Source organism: Spironucleus salmonicida, chromosome 1, assembly GCF_000497125.1.
Source record: "Spironucleus salmonicida strain ATCC 50377 chromosome 1, whole genome shotgun sequence".
Classification (NCBI taxonomy): Eukaryota; Fornicata; order Diplomonadida; family Hexamitidae; genus Spironucleus; species Spironucleus salmonicida.
This window is the reverse complement of record NC_090596.1, coordinates 1,106,890-1,121,233: the sequence shown is the minus strand read 5'-3', so window position 1 is coordinate 1,121,233 and position 14,344 is coordinate 1,106,890. Positions and strand designations below refer to the sequence as shown.

Sequence of the window (14,344 nt, the reverse complement as noted above, 5' to 3'; positions counted from 1 at the left end):
TCTTATTTTTTAAAATGAAACCAATTAAAAAAGGTATTAATCGCTTATCTAAGAAAAAACTTTAGTAGTAAAGTTCGCCTCTATTAGAGCATTGTAACTAAATATCCATGATGCAATTCCATAATTTTTCTTTTGTAGAATCAGATGAAAGTTTAGCAAATTTTGGAATTAAAACCTTATTCAACGGTGATGAGTAGGAATCTGACTCCGAAAATAACTTTCTTATATATACTATACAAACTGAGAAATAAAATCTATGATATTTCAACATATTTAGTGAAAATTCGTAATAGGTCATTTAGCGGATAAGTATTATCAGTCAAATAGACTGGGTGGAAATTCCATTCTAGTTATTAACTATAGTTCATCTTCATTCATTTTTGACTTTTGTAATATCGATGGAACCCTTTTTATAAAAGATAACTCTCTTTTGGGTGATTATTTTCGTACAAACTATAAATCATGATATATTTCAGTTATTTCATCTTTATTGGTATGACCCTAAATATGTTAAGCTCTAAGGTTACTAACATATCTCAGTGAAATCGTAGATTTTTGGTTTTTCATTTTAGGAAAAGTACAATAGCAATAATCCAAAATTATAAATAAATATATTTTAATTAGATTATTAAAAATTCAATATCATGAATATACTAAATATTACATACTTCTAATAATAAAATAGTAATTTAAAGTTTTAATTTAAAGGTTTATCCATAATCCTACCAATTAACACTAATTTAAAATTGGCTATCTTTTAACAGTTTATTGAGTTAAATGAATATAAAGCATACAATTATCTAATGTTTAAATTTGTAACAAATTAAATTTACTATTTCCTACAATAACAGATAATATATAAAATATAAAATTCAATCACCTATTTTTACTCTTTACCTAATACTATCAAGGAGTTTTCTTTTATCCTACTACAAGCTATCTAACACTCTTCCTAAATTTTCTTTATCATCATCAAATGATAAATGTTCTAAGGCTTTATCTACATTAACTTTATATATTGGTAATGGTGTATTGTTTATTTTTTTAGTCAACTCCTAATTCTCAAATTAAAGTTATTTTATAGCTTGCTCTTTTGACTCTATCTATAAATTTAGATTTATCTTTTCCTAAGTAGATTATTTTACAGTAGATTCAATAATTTAGTATTATTTTAATATCTGTTTAAGCTATTTTTAAAGCGTCTTGTTATCTTATGTCACCATTAAAAATTTTTCAGATAATTAATTAATTTATAAAATATGTTGATCAATTTAGGTTTTTTATTATTCAATTAATAAAAGATGCTCATATTCATCATTTTTCTGCTAAGGCTATGAAAGATGAATATCTGTTGATTTTTATGGCCTCATGTTCCTTTTCACATTAATCTCATTAAAATTATTTGAATGTTACTTATTAACTATCAAATCGTTATAGTGAACAGTATCTTGTCTTTATGAGTCACTATTTGGATACTATCGTTCAATTGTAAGTATATCTTTTCGGCTCTAAAACTATGGTAATGATCCCGGATGTTACTGTTTCATAATTTATTAAATAAGCTATTATTCTTAGACATTGATCTAATTTTACTTTACTTCAAAGTTTGTTATAACCTGTTCAACTTTTTAATCCAAATTTGGATTCATCACATAGTTATTAATTATATCTGATTGGTTCATTTGTTATTTAGATTATGTCTGTGCGATAATTTGTTAAGTTAACTTTTCTGGATTAAACTATTATTGCTACAATTGTGGAGGATTAAAAGGCAAATTTATTTTTATGTGATCAGAAATATCATTCTGTGGTTTAAATTCAGTGTATTATAGCCCTGGCACAAAATTTTATTTTCCAAAATTTGTATCAAATGTTTTTTGCGTTTTATTAAATTTAATAAGATTATCATGTTAATTTACAAGAGTATTAAAATTACTTTCATGCATTGTTAGCGTTCTTTAAATTTCCATTTAATGATTTAAAGGTAAGTTCTCCATATAAATCGAATTTTGCATTTTTTAAAACGATGCACATAAAATTATATAAAACTAATTATTATTTCTACTCCTAAAAATGTTAACATTAATGTTATCATAGCTAATCGAATTTAACCCAAAAGATTTTTCTGCATATCCATCAAAATTAGTAATTTACCATAATGAAAATCTTTCAGAGCATATTTTAAAACAATTTTATTAGAAATCTCCCCTCCCGTTTCTCTCTATAAATTGCGCTTTCTATGACCTTTTCTGTGCCAGATAAAATATCTCAGTATTTCCAAAAGTTCTTTTATATGTTCATAAAAATATAACAGAACTCAGCTTCAATGATAAAATTTTTGAGGGATCACTTTAAATATATTTAGCTAGCCCCAAAAACTTTTTTGAGCGATTTGCTGATAAGTCTATTGAATATAATCAAGTCTAGTTAAGTGCAGGAATTGGCTGCACTGTAGCTTTAATTTTTGGTCCATGTTTCTACTTCTATGCAAGATATTTTGGAACTAAAAAGCAAGACGTGCATGTAGAAACTTTTGAAGATCGCTAAAGAAGGCATGAAGAATACTTCAAATAAGAGCGCGAAATGTAAAATTAGGGTGTTAAAGTTGACCTGAAAGATTGCTTCATTAATAAGGTTTAATTAGAAGAGAGAACTGATATTAAGAAAAATGAGTGATGGGGTTTAAAATTGTATTTCGCTTAGCAAAAATCAGAATTTTGCTTGCAAAGTTTATATAATGCTGTAAAACGATATTTATCATCTGATTCTTAGTATAGTTCTTTTAGAAATATAATATTTTATATTGAAAAGTTATTATTCATTTTACCTGTTCAACAAATAACGCCTAATTTATCATCTTTTATAACTATTATGAATAAAAGACAATGTTAGTAGTTGATAATTAACGCATTACTAGTAATTAATATTATTATTTGCACATTAAATTTATGTTTTAATTTATGATTGTAGAATTTTTCAAGTCCTTTGTATTATATATTATAATAAGATACCATCACACCCATGCTTCAAATATTTTGCCCTCTACTACTATTTAGATTTTGCTTCTATAATTTTCAGCATCTATTGCTTTTAATAAGTGGCTTTGCTGCAACCTCTGATATGCAGTATCGATGACTGGATTAGACCTTTTATGCGAAAACTCATAGAAATTAGCAGCAGATCTTTCGATTGTGACGGCATACTTTGCTGACATTAAGTGCTTTTCAGATAAACGAACAATCTCGTTCTTTAAGAATTATCTAAATGAGGAAGATTTAAGGTTAAGATATTCAGATGTTAGTTCCTCTAGTTTAATAAGCTACTATTTCATTTCTATTGACAAGCTGTCCAGTTCTTTTTGATATGAATCCTCCATAATCTGAAGTGGAACAAACTAATAAAATTATATAATAATTATAATTAATTATTGAAATTATTTATGGATAGGAATTAAGGTGAGTTAGTAAAATATTGATAATAGATGTTCATTTTAACACCAATATCGTGGTTTTTGATACAAAAAAATAATAAAATCAGACCTTTCTCTTGAATGCGTTCTCGTCTTCATAAAAATGAGGTTTAGTTTACTGTACTTTTTTCTCAACTTCTTAGCAAGCAGTTTTTGCTGTAATTTGCTTTCTCTGGGTTCTGCTCAAAGGGTCAACATGAACTACATCTTCAAATTTGATAGGCATTATTAATAATGGAGTGCGCCTAAAACTAGATTTTATACATAAAACATATAAATTATATATTAATTTATTAATATTATTAATAAATATATATTTAATATAGTTATATACATTTCCGCAAATTATGAACGCTGCAGAACGTCGTGCTGTAGCATTAAAGTTCCGTTCTTCGCAGAAAGTTAAGGATGCTGAAGACTGGTCCAACAATCCAAGTTATAATAACCCCAAGCCAAAATTCTCACTACCTCACAACCCAGAAGATCCATAGTTCCGTCATGGACTTAAACCAGAAAGAGATACACCATGGATCCCAGAGCGTGAATTTACGTATAAAGAAATTGCGAATAAGCGCGATCCTACTTCAGATAATCCAAATTCAGAATACTATGATTTGACTCAGCATCCTGAATGTGCACCCGATATGCCACCATATCGTCCTTGTGAGGTTGCTCTTTTATTTAAGAATCCAGCACCAGACCCTTGTCACAAGCACCCTTTATTGCATACTCTTCATTCTGAGTATGCTGATATTGGAGAGTCTGTCAAACGTAATTATGATGCGGATCTCACCAAAGTTTGTGGTATTAGTACAAAAAAGCTAGCAGGCGATACTGCATCAGAATAACTTTCAGGGGTCTATCTTGACAAAGGATATGTAATTAAAAATCGTGGTGAAATAGTTCCTGAAACAATTAAAAGACATCTTATTAAAACATTCAGTGAAGAGATTCCCTTAGACAAATAAGAAATGTCGGCAGCTGGTGTAATTATAGATAAGGGGGATAGAGCTAAAAATGTTCTTAGTACTGGTTATGGTACATAACTTCCTAATTTTGACTTAACTGTTAAAGTTACTAGAAATTTAGATACTGATTTAAGTATTGCTCACGGTTTTAAGTAAAAAAGAGATGGAGAAAAGCCTGTATGTTTAGGTGGTAAAAGAGATGGTGGGGATTTGAATGTATATAGGAGATAATGAACCAATTTTATTTTTATATCATCCATAATAACCTATAATTTACATTAACTATACTTTGTAAACCACAATTAATATTACATTATAAATAATCAAAGAAGTATTATTTTTACAAATTAAACCACATATACTATAAATTATTGCTTATATACTTTTTATACCATTAGCTTAGGGAGCTATTATGTAATACTAACCAATTGAGTATACTTATATATAGTAAATTATATTAAACCAAAATGCCTAATTATAAGGCATTCACGGCATCTGCTGTTTTAATCAATTTCACAATAGGTGTTGGTATTCTTAACCTCCCATAAACTGTAGCGAGAGCATCAATAGTAGTATCTTTGATTTTAATCACTATAATAACATTTTTAGGATATCTCCTAGGTAGATACTCAATAGATATTGTATCTCGTACATTTGCTCTTTAAAGATGCATCTAAGTCTAAAATTTATAAGAAGCCGAAAACTAGAAAATTGAAATCTAGACAACCCTTGAAGAACAGCCTATTGATGAGATCACATCTCCAGACTTCTCACTACCGAATGACGCTACCTATGAGTTTTCTGAAATGTGCTAAATTTACTACGGGACGGCTGGAAAGATCATCTATTTGATAGCCGTCTGTTGCCTCACGTTTGGAGCTATGTGGAGTTATACTGCTATTGTAGCTTAATCTATAGCCTCAATCGTCCCGTTTGGGGCCAGCTGGGAGTGCGGTGATCCTTGCTAGGTTTACTCGAGTAGGTGCAACATTGCTTACTTTGTCTGGACATTTGTTGCTATTGTCTACACATCGATTATGATATTTTTTGATATTTCGAAACAGAACGTTTTATAAACAATTTTAACGGCAATCCGGATCACTGCAGTCCTGATAATAGCAATAATCCCCTTTGTTGCTATGTTTCTCTCACCTTTTGACGTCAATGGTAACACGACCAGCGCGGCCCCTTTCATCAAAAATAACATTCCCGTATTTAAGTTTGAGATTTCGACATTTTCAAGTGTATTTTCTAGCTCCATATACGCTATTATCCTCCACAGTGCCATTCCCACCACGATGCGACCTGTGGTACAGCAACACTAGAAATACCTTAATCGGGCCATGACACTCGCCTTCGGCGTTATTTACGTCCTAATGGCAATAGTAGCCTACCCATCGGCAATGTATTTTGGTACTGACGGTGCGCAGCTGATCACGCTGAATCTGTTGCAGTGGGATGGGAAAAGCTGGGGTGCTCAGCACCAGCCCGTATTTTTCAAGTTCCTCTCCTACCTGGTCCGCATTCTCCCGCCAATCTACGTTATAGGCTCGATGCCCATCGTGGCGCTCTCGATGTCAGCGAATCTGAAGCAGATATCGCCGAAAACGGAGAACAGCAGGGTATTCGACGTTGCGTTCAAGCTCGCAAGTGTGATCCCGGCTGGAATTTTGGCAGGTTTTTTCCGATGCTTGGGGAGCATTATCGACGTTTCCGGTCTCTTCGCATTTGTGGTGTTGCTGTCACCAGCTGTGCTGCTGCTGAGAGCCAGAAAGCGGTGCCGGGAGGAGTTCGCGGCGCCTAAAACGCCTTTCAGTGGGTTCTTGGACCAGAATTGGGTCATTTTCAGTATCATCTCCATCTTTGCCGTCGGTTTCGCCTTCACGGTCTACGGGCTGATTAACGGGTTCTTGAAGTGATATTTTTCCGGGGTAATATGGTTTTGGACATTCTGAAATGGATATTTTATTAAAATTAACGTATTTAAGTAAGATATTTATTAGATTTCGCAACTAGGATATGTATTGTCAGGGTATTTGTAGCCTCATGGAAATAAACTTTAAGGGTGCTAGTTGATTAAAAATAAGGTTCATATGGAATTAGGAAACATTGAATAGTCGATATTCAAAGGGGTTTCATTTACTATGGTTTATATTGGTATATACTACATATACTACAGCAAACTTTTCAATCTATAGAATGACCCTGTCAAAACTAATTACAGAACTTCTAGAACCTCCGCGGTACATGTAAGCGCCGTCGACTTGTAGCTTTACAGAAGAAGATTTCAACTTTTCGAACCCGCAGATCGTGCTGACGTCGTGCATCAGGAGCTCAATCCACCTTGGATAGAAGCAGCAGCGCAAGATAGAAAAAATGCTCCTCTTCGTGACTATTTTGGAGGATAACGCCCAGATCCTGGCCAGCAACTTCCAGCTGCTCCGGATGGAGGCGCGTAGCGTGTGCTAAATGTTGTCGCAGACGGAAGACAGCGCCGTCCTGTGAGCAGAGGCAGTGTTGGAAAAGTTTCACTGAACTCTCTCGTGCAGCCAGTCCTTGATCGCCTCGGCCTCTCTGGCGCCCTTGTAGTTTTCGACGTACTGGCCGTTGTTGAAGAACTTGAGCGTGGGGTAGCCGCGGACATCCTAGATCTACGTGTAGCAAATTTACCTAACATGGCCTCTACGTTATCCTGTATCTAAATTCTATAATGTAATATTGACTGAAAACCAATATTTTACTTTACTTATTATATGATTTAACACCTATTTTATAAATTTAAAAATTATTTCTATATCTTTAATTACTATATATCTATTAACTAAATAACTCAGAAAATGAGTCTACAAATGTGCACAGGCTGCTTTTTATAGTGCAGCGACGGTGTTAACTGTGAGTTTGATTTAACAGCTAAATTGACGCTTTCTGCAGGAATCTACTCACTAGTTCTTTCTTTTCTAGCTGTAGCCATAAAATTCCACCAAAAAGCTACTCCTAATATTCACGTCAAACAGCAGTCCTTAATACCAGAAACTGACGTCACAGGCTTACTAGTAGACAATAGCATAGAATGACGCTCAAAATTTTAATTATGTATATAATCATATAATAATATATATTTTCTTTCCTTTTTCCACTCCTAAAAAATGACATTTTCGCTGCTGCACGAATCGCTGCAAAACGCTCTGAAAACGAACCATATAGCCTCGCCAACCGAAATCCAGGACCAGACGATCCCGAAGGTGCTGCAGCAGCACTCGGTGCTCGCGGTGGCGAAAACGGGCCAGGGCAAAACGCTCGCGTTCGCGCTGCCGATTTTGAACGCGCTGATCGCCTCAAAAGCGTCGTTTTTCGCGCTCGTTATCGCCCCGACGCGCGAGCTGGCGGTGCAAATCGGCGAGGTTTTCGAGCGGTTCGGGGCCGAAATCGGCCTGAAAACGGCCGTTCTGATCGGCGGCGTCGACATGTCCGTGCAGCAGGTCCGGCTGGGCCTGCGGCCGCACGTCGTCGTTGGCACGCCAGGCCGCGTCCTGGACCATTTCGCGAATTCGCGCGGAATAAACTTCAAGAATTTCAGGTTTCTGGTGCTCGACGAGTGCGACAAACTGCTGGATATGGACTTCGAAAGCGACATTTTGGCCATCAGCCGCAAGCTGTCAAAAACGCGTCAGAATCTGCTTTTCACGGCCACCTACAGCAAGAAAGTGAAAAATCTGCAGGCCCAGACCTCGCAAAATGCGCTCGTCATAAACACGTCGCAGGACGAATAAAAGACAAATTAGAATCTAATTCAATTTCTGATTTCCACTCCTTTGTCAGAAAAATTTTACACGCTGATTCCGCTTTTGCTCGAATTTAACGCGAAAACGATCATTTTCTGCAACAAAATTTCGGACGTGTCGAAGGTTTTCCAGGTCCTCAAGGCGCTCAATTTCGGCGTATGCGAGCTGCACGGCCAGATGCAGCAGAAGCTCCGCTCCGCGTCGCTCCAGGCCTTCTCTGCGGACTCCACGCAAATCCTCGTCGCTACCGACGTCGCGGGGCGCGGAATTGACGTTTCTGACGTCCAGCTCGTCGTCAACTTCGAGGTCCCCCCGAAGGCGCAGGAGTACGTCCACCGCGTTGGCCGCGCCGGGCGGGCCGGCCGCAGCGGTGTCTGCGTAACTTTCGTGAGCCAGGCCGAAATCGCCGTTTTCCAGGAAATCGAGAAGAACGTCGGCGTCCGGATGACGAAAAAGGTCGTCTCGCGCGAGTTGATCGAGGAGTGGCGCGAGCGGGTGCGCGGCGCTGAGAGGGGCGTAGATAAATGCGTGGCGGGGCGGAAGAGCGGCGAAAAGGCCGATTTAAGGTGAAGCGAGTGAGTGGGGGTTAACAATGTGGATGGGGTTGAGATCGTTGCGAAAGTTAAGTTACATTGTTTGTATTGGTGTGAAGATGGTGTTGAATAGCGGAATAGAACTTTTAAATGTGATATATTGGCATATTTGGTTGATTTAGGCAATTTCTAGTGGTATTTCGTTAGTGACTTTGAAAATTGCTAGTTCATTATCAAGGTTGAAATGGTTAGGGAAATAGTGTTTGTGAGTAATTTGAACACTAAATTGCTATAAATGTGAGATTGCTTAAGTTTATAAACTACTGTTAGATTGTATTGCGATTTTAGACATGATTCGGTGTTTCTTGTATATTTATCTGTATATGAATGTTAAATTTCCGATTATAATGACATATCAACATCTTTTATAATAGGTGTAAAGGCTTTAACGTGGATATATAGAGGTGAAAGTTGTGATAAACTCGATGTGAATTTATTGGCATGATAATGTTTAATAAAATAAAGTCACTATAAATTATTTTATTCTATTAATTGATACAAATTTGAGATACGCTCTAAGTAAATTAAATATAAATCTATATCACTTCATAAATCAAGTGAAACTTTAGATATATATAATATAATGTATTATTTGAGCTAATTACGTATACGATTTATAAAATAATTATTAAGTCTATATGTGAATTAGTTATAGAAAGTAACTTTCAGTAGTTTCATGAAGTAACTATTGTCAGTTAATATATATTAAAAATAGTATATATTATTTTTAATTTAAGTTTATTGAAAGCTTATTCTGTATCCTATTAATAATTAAGCGTAACTTACTGAAACGTAAAAGAATAACTTATATATATTATTTATCATTTTTATAAAGATAACGTAATTTCAAATATTAGTATTAAGGTAGATTATACTATGTTATTAGTTTTTTGTTTTATTAATAGTTCTACATTGATTGTATTACTATTGTTAATGCAAATTTATTTATCGTATTATCAAAAATATATCATATTTATGAGAACCATTTTTTACTTGAAATGGGAATATAAACATCAAAGAAATCTGTTGAAATATACCAGGCTGAATAAGCTGATTGTATGTTTGGTTAGTCTCCAAGATCTGACGCGCTAAATCTACCAATACTTCGATCAAGTTAATCAACTAGTATGCTTAGCAAATCTTCTACCGCCCGCCTTACATAAAGTATTCATGTGTAGTACAAAGCATAAAACAGACTAAAACTAACAGATTATATTACACAAACGTTAAAAGAAGATGACGAAGAAGAGCTTATTGATCAAAACATTTATATAAGCAAAGTTGCAACGATTTGATTAATTAACACATGTATTTTAATTGTATCAATGGTTAGTGAGATATTGTATTTTGCTACTTTAAGTACAATTAAATTCATTTTTGCAATAAACTATAATAGCTGAATATTTTCATAATATTGCAAATAAGAAAAAAACATGAAAAATAATAGATAGAAAATATTTTAAATAAATAATGTCATCACTTATTAATGCTAGCAGCTCTCTTATATTTAATAATAATAACAAGAAGTGTTATGAATAAAGCTGCTACTACAACTGCAAGAACTACAATAGCTGCAATAGAACCAACAGAAGTTTATAAAGTACTATTAGAATCTCCTACGATAAGCATCGGTACAAGTTGGTTCTTGACCCAACCCTCACTGCTAAGATATCCAACATGTGGAAGACCAGATTCAAGCCGAAGTACTTTTCCAGCCTCATTCATAGTTTTAAGGCCAAACCAATCTTATTTATAGTAATCTTACTCTGTCATATCAACTATATCAGTAGTAGATCCATCAGCATAGAATCCGAAAAATAAAGATTAGAATGGTTTGACAGCACCATCTAAGAATGATCCAAAGAGTACAACAAGGTCTAAACTCTCAAATGCAGCTTTAACTAATGGGTTCTTTGCTGCTCTTTGCTAGTTAATATCTGGCATAAACTAACATCCTGTACGATACGTTGATAGGTCAGTAGGATCCTTCCAAAAGTTAGCAATACCGTTTTTGTTCTAAACTGCTTCAGTATATTAGGTCATTTTTGTAAAGCTAGCTTGTATTAAACCAACAGGGCTACTCGTATCGCATATAGAGTCACCAGAATTACCAAAACAGTAAAATCCTCCCTGAGGGCCTGCTATCGAGATGTATCTAATCATTTTAGGACCTTTTCCAGCGGAAAGATATCCACGCAAAAGAAGAGTACCTTATGAGTGTCCAACTCCAATGAAGCCATTAGCTAAAACTGGATTTCCCATTATACAATCAGTTAGCAACTTTGTCTAGGCAGTGAGACTCATGTTCAGCGAGTCTTAAACACCATTACCTACTTCACAATTAACAATTGCAACACCTTGAATCTTCTATTCTATCCACATCTTCATATCATTAAGGCTGGAAGCATCTAATCCTGCGCCATGCATCATGACAATAGGAACTTAAGCAAAAAGAATGAACATTTTATAAAGAAATGAAATTATTTTAAATTTAGTTAAGTAGTATTATAAGATAAAATATTACATTGTATATTAAGTTTAATTCATCTCCCTGCTTATTTTAGTAAAATAAAAATATATACGTTTAATATTGTCGTACAGTTTATTTATCCTTTTATATGTACCTAAGTAGTAATGAAAATTACCGGAGCAGTGTAAATTGTACGACAGGTTGTTATTTTATAATAAATTATATGTTGATAACATAGTTTACATCTTAATGAAGTTTAATTAAAATTACAGTTAAACAAATATTTGAAATAATAACATAGCACATATATATTCGATATACTCAAGAAAATTAATAAATCAGCGTATACTTTATAACTAAATATAACATATAATAATAAATTGTTACAAAAATTATTGTTCAAGAAAATAATTTAAAATATTAGGATTATCTAAAATTGAAAATAATACTTATCGAAAAATACGTACGTAGAAATAAATTATTTATAAATATAATTGTACACTTAATATAAAATCTGATAAAATAAAACCCTATAAATTTTTACTTCTTTTTTGTACCTTAACACTCACACGATAAATATGTTAAAAAATCCGGTGTCTCTACACAAGAATACAAATAAAATTAATCTGCATTCTTTCAGCAGTAATATTACCCATGTCCATAAGTTTCCTATCGTGTTCAACTTTATTTATCCTTACTCTCAAATCAGCACTAAGGCGACTGTCAGATTTTATCACCTGCTAATAAAAGTTCCAATTAATTAATTATTATACATAAATTACTCTAAATATTAAATTTTTAACATTTACCTATATTTTTAATTTTCCGGTAACCATATATTTGTATTTATATCTAATATCATCCATTTTGCAAGAAAAACCTCATCTCTCCTATTCATGATTTAACCTACTTTTAACTCAATTTTCAAGAAAAACGTTTTGCATTTTTTACTATTTCTGCCCCACATCTCTACTCTTAAACCACAAACTAAAACCACAAAAACTATTATTATATGTTTATTTTATAAATATTGATAATTTAACCACTCCACAAAAATGGACTGCTCATTGGCGATGTTTTATAACGCAAAACTAGACGTCTGCGAGAGCTGCGAGCGCATGACGCTAAATGGAGCCTGCAACTGCTCACTGAACCCGAATTCCCCGTCTCTGTTCGAAAATTGCACGATCTGCAGCGACGCCCAAACGTGCACTGAGTGCCTCTTCGGCTTCTAACTCGTCGGCACGAAATGCGTCGAAAACGACTGCAAAAATGGCTCCTCTGCCGCGTGCCTCCCGGGCTTTTTCTGCGACCTCGAGGGGAGCAGCGCGTACGCGTGCCAGTCCTGCGTGCGCATGACCCCGAACTGCGCCTGCAACTGCACTGGCGCCCTGCAAGCGAACTGCCAGAGCTGTAGCGGAACGGCATGCGCCTCCTGCGCCAAATTCGCGTCCCCGAAGGCCGGCCGCTGCGTCATCGACCAGTGCCAGAACAGCGTTTCCTGCGCCTTCGGGCAATTCTGCAAAATCGAAAAAGAAGCGGAAAATATATGCTAATCGTGCGATAAGCATACCGTCGGCTGCCGCTGCGGCGAGCGCTGCGCGAATTGCAACTCTGAGGGCTGTTTGGTCTGCCAGGAGGGGAGCAGTTTGGTGGGAAAGGTGTGCTTGAGGAAGTGCTCCGACGGCGCTGGAGAGTGTATAGAGGGCGAATTTTGCAGCGCTGGGGGCGTCTGCGAGCTCTGCGTGGGCTGCAAAACATGTGATATAACGGCGTGTCTGAGCTGCGCGAACGGGCAGTTCTTGGAGGGCGGGGTGTGCCAGGATTGCCGTTTTCAGGACGTTCCATGCGAGTGCGGTGCTCTGAAGAACTGCCTGATGTGCGGAAATGGAGTGTGCGTGGGGTGTATTTCTGGCTTCCGGGGCGGCGATAGTGGGTGCAATTCACCGATTTGCGATCATTTGGCCGATAATTTCTACTGCGCGGCGCCGGGCGTCAGCGCGGTATGCGGAGGTGATGGGCAGGCAGAGCCGTGCAGCTGTGGGCGTTCCTAGAACTGCCTGACGTGTAGGGAGGGATCATGCTCCGCCTGCCTGGATGGATTCCACTTCGAGGGCGCTGCGTGCGTCCCTAGTTGTGCAGATCGCGTTTTAGGGTTCTTTTGCGCTGCGCGTGAGGAACTCAGCTTCTGCGAGCAACGTTAGGACGGGTCCGTTGGGTAATGCTTTTGTGGTGAGAGACTCGAGAACTGCTTTAAATGCGGATTAAACGCGTGTGCGGGGTGTATAGGGGATTTTGCCATTGATAAGAACGGGAGCTGCTCGGAGTGCCTGAGTGGATACAGGGCGGTTAATGGTGTCTGCGTCCTGGGTTTACAGGTTGGAGCTATCGTTGGAATTGTGCTGGGGGTGCTTGGTTTAGTTGGGGCTTTGGTAATTTTGATAGTAGTTGTAATGAAGAAGAGGGCTGCAAGAGGGAATGGTTAGGATATACAAGAGGAGCTAGTGGTGGACTCCAAGTACTACAGCTAGTTCAGCGAAGTCAGTATTGCTTCTATGATTGAGTGATGTTTATGGAGATACTGTTGATTAGTTGCGTAGTTCCTGATCGTACTAGGATCTGTAAACGATCCATGGTGAGCCTATTGTAATATAGTCTGAAATAATAGATTGTTAATAATAGAGTTGCCAATGATGTTGCCAGGGTTTTCTTGATACATCCATGGGAGTAAGAGGAGTCGCGTTCTTTATACTCGCAATCTGGTCGTAAGCTGCGCTTCTACCCTACCAGTTCTAGTGGAAATTTCTAGGAGGTACAATGAGGAAATTGATGTTACGCGCAGCTATATCATGGGCATCCACATTCTCTTGAGAAAGTATTGTAGTGAATCCACTCAGTAGTGCCGCCTGCTGCATCCTATTGGCATCCCATACATACGAATGAACCTGGATGGCCTACAAAAACGGAGAGCTAAATGGAATTACAGCATAATGAGCCTACCTTAGGCTATGAGTCTGACGTTGGAGGGGAGTAAAAATCAGAAGCTGATAATGTTTATTTGC

At 36.2% G+C, this 14,344-nt stretch overlaps 13 protein-coding genes across 13 annotated transcripts; 9 read left to right on the top strand and 4 right to left on the bottom strand. All coding sequences in view use genetic code 6, as the record gives it.

Moving 5' to 3' along the window:
• Nucleotides 1–14: 14 nt before the first annotated feature.
• SS50377_20774 (uncharacterized protein) lies at nt 15–260 on the top strand (the record flags this gene model as incomplete). Its single annotated transcript, XM_067904712.1, has 1 exon — nt 15–260. One exon carries the CDS (start codon nt 15–17, stop codon nt 258–260), a length of 246 nt encoding a protein of 81 aa, XP_067768194.1.
• A 612-nt stretch (nt 261–872) lies between these two features.
• SS50377_20773 (uncharacterized protein) lies at nt 873–2,015 on the bottom strand (the record flags this gene model as incomplete). The annotated part of the gene is made up of 1 exon (XM_067904711.1): nt 873–2,015. One exon carries the CDS (start codon nt 2,013–2,015, stop codon nt 873–875), a length of 1,143 nt encoding a protein of 380 aa, XP_067768193.1.
• Nucleotides 2,016–2,073: 58 nt separating this feature from the next.
• SS50377_20772 (uncharacterized protein) lies at nt 2,074–2,676 on the top strand (the record flags this gene model as incomplete). Its single annotated transcript, XM_067904710.1, has 1 exon — nt 2,074–2,676. One exon carries the CDS (start codon nt 2,074–2,076, stop codon nt 2,674–2,676), a length of 603 nt encoding a protein of 200 aa, XP_067768192.1.
• A 337-nt stretch (nt 2,677–3,013) lies between these two features.
• Nucleotides 3,014–3,376, bottom strand: SS50377_20771 (uncharacterized protein; the record flags this gene model as incomplete). The annotated part of the gene is made up of 1 exon (XM_067904709.1): nt 3,014–3,376. One exon carries the CDS (start codon nt 3,374–3,376, stop codon nt 3,014–3,016), a length of 363 nt encoding a protein of 120 aa, XP_067768191.1.
• Nucleotides 3,377–3,533: 157 nt separating this feature from the next.
• On the bottom strand, nt 3,534–3,695 carry SS50377_20770 (uncharacterized protein; the record flags this gene model as incomplete). The annotated part of the gene is made up of 1 exon (XM_067904708.1): nt 3,534–3,695. The coding sequence occupies one exon, from the start codon at nt 3,693–3,695 to the stop codon at nt 3,534–3,536; it is 162 nt and encodes a 53-aa protein (XP_067768190.1).
• Nucleotides 3,696–3,816: 121 nt separating this feature from the next.
• On the top strand, nt 3,817–4,671 carry SS50377_20769 (uncharacterized protein; the record flags this gene model as incomplete). Its single annotated transcript, XM_067904707.1, has 1 exon — nt 3,817–4,671. The coding sequence occupies one exon, from the start codon at nt 3,817–3,819 to the stop codon at nt 4,669–4,671; it is 855 nt and encodes a 284-aa protein (XP_067768189.1).
• A 233-nt stretch (nt 4,672–4,904) lies between these two features.
• SS50377_20768 (putative Amino acid transporter) lies at nt 4,905–6,356 on the top strand (the record flags this gene model as incomplete). The annotated part of the gene is made up of 1 exon (XM_067904706.1): nt 4,905–6,356. One exon carries the CDS (start codon nt 4,905–4,907, stop codon nt 6,354–6,356), a length of 1,452 nt encoding a protein of 483 aa, XP_067768188.1.
• Nucleotides 6,357–6,530: 174 nt separating this feature from the next.
• On the top strand, nt 6,531–7,163 carry SS50377_20767 (uncharacterized protein; the record flags this gene model as incomplete). Its single annotated transcript, XM_067904705.1, has 1 exon — nt 6,531–7,163. One exon carries the CDS (start codon nt 6,531–6,533, stop codon nt 7,161–7,163), a length of 633 nt encoding a protein of 210 aa, XP_067768187.1.
• A 111-nt stretch (nt 7,164–7,274) lies between these two features.
• On the top strand, nt 7,275–7,511 carry SS50377_20766 (uncharacterized protein; the record flags this gene model as incomplete). The annotated part of the gene is made up of 1 exon (XM_067904704.1): nt 7,275–7,511. The coding sequence occupies one exon, from the start codon at nt 7,275–7,277 to the stop codon at nt 7,509–7,511; it is 237 nt and encodes a 78-aa protein (XP_067768186.1).
• A 72-nt stretch (nt 7,512–7,583) lies between these two features.
• SS50377_20765 (ATP-dependent rRNA helicase RRP3) lies at nt 7,584–8,789 on the top strand (the record flags this gene model as incomplete). The annotated part of the gene is made up of 1 exon (XM_067904703.1): nt 7,584–8,789. One exon carries the CDS (start codon nt 7,584–7,586, stop codon nt 8,787–8,789), a length of 1,206 nt encoding a protein of 401 aa, XP_067768185.1.
• Nucleotides 8,790–9,810: 1,021 nt separating this feature from the next.
• Nucleotides 9,811–10,107, top strand: SS50377_20764 (uncharacterized protein; the record flags this gene model as incomplete). The annotated part of the gene is made up of 1 exon (XM_067904702.1): nt 9,811–10,107. The coding sequence occupies one exon, from the start codon at nt 9,811–9,813 to the stop codon at nt 10,105–10,107; it is 297 nt and encodes a 98-aa protein (XP_067768184.1).
• A 181-nt stretch (nt 10,108–10,288) lies between these two features.
• Nucleotides 10,289–11,275, bottom strand: SS50377_20763 (Palmitoyl-protein thioesterase; the record flags this gene model as incomplete). Its single annotated transcript, XM_067904701.1, has 1 exon — nt 10,289–11,275. The coding sequence occupies one exon, from the start codon at nt 11,273–11,275 to the stop codon at nt 10,289–10,291; it is 987 nt and encodes a 328-aa protein (XP_067768183.1).
• Nucleotides 11,276–12,337: 1,062 nt separating this feature from the next.
• Nucleotides 12,338–13,849, top strand: SS50377_20762 (Cysteine-rich membrane protein 2; the record flags this gene model as incomplete). Its single annotated transcript, XM_067904700.1, has 1 exon — nt 12,338–13,849. One exon carries the CDS (start codon nt 12,338–12,340, stop codon nt 13,847–13,849), a length of 1,512 nt encoding a protein of 503 aa, XP_067768182.1.
• Nucleotides 13,850–14,344: the final 495 nt, after the last annotated feature.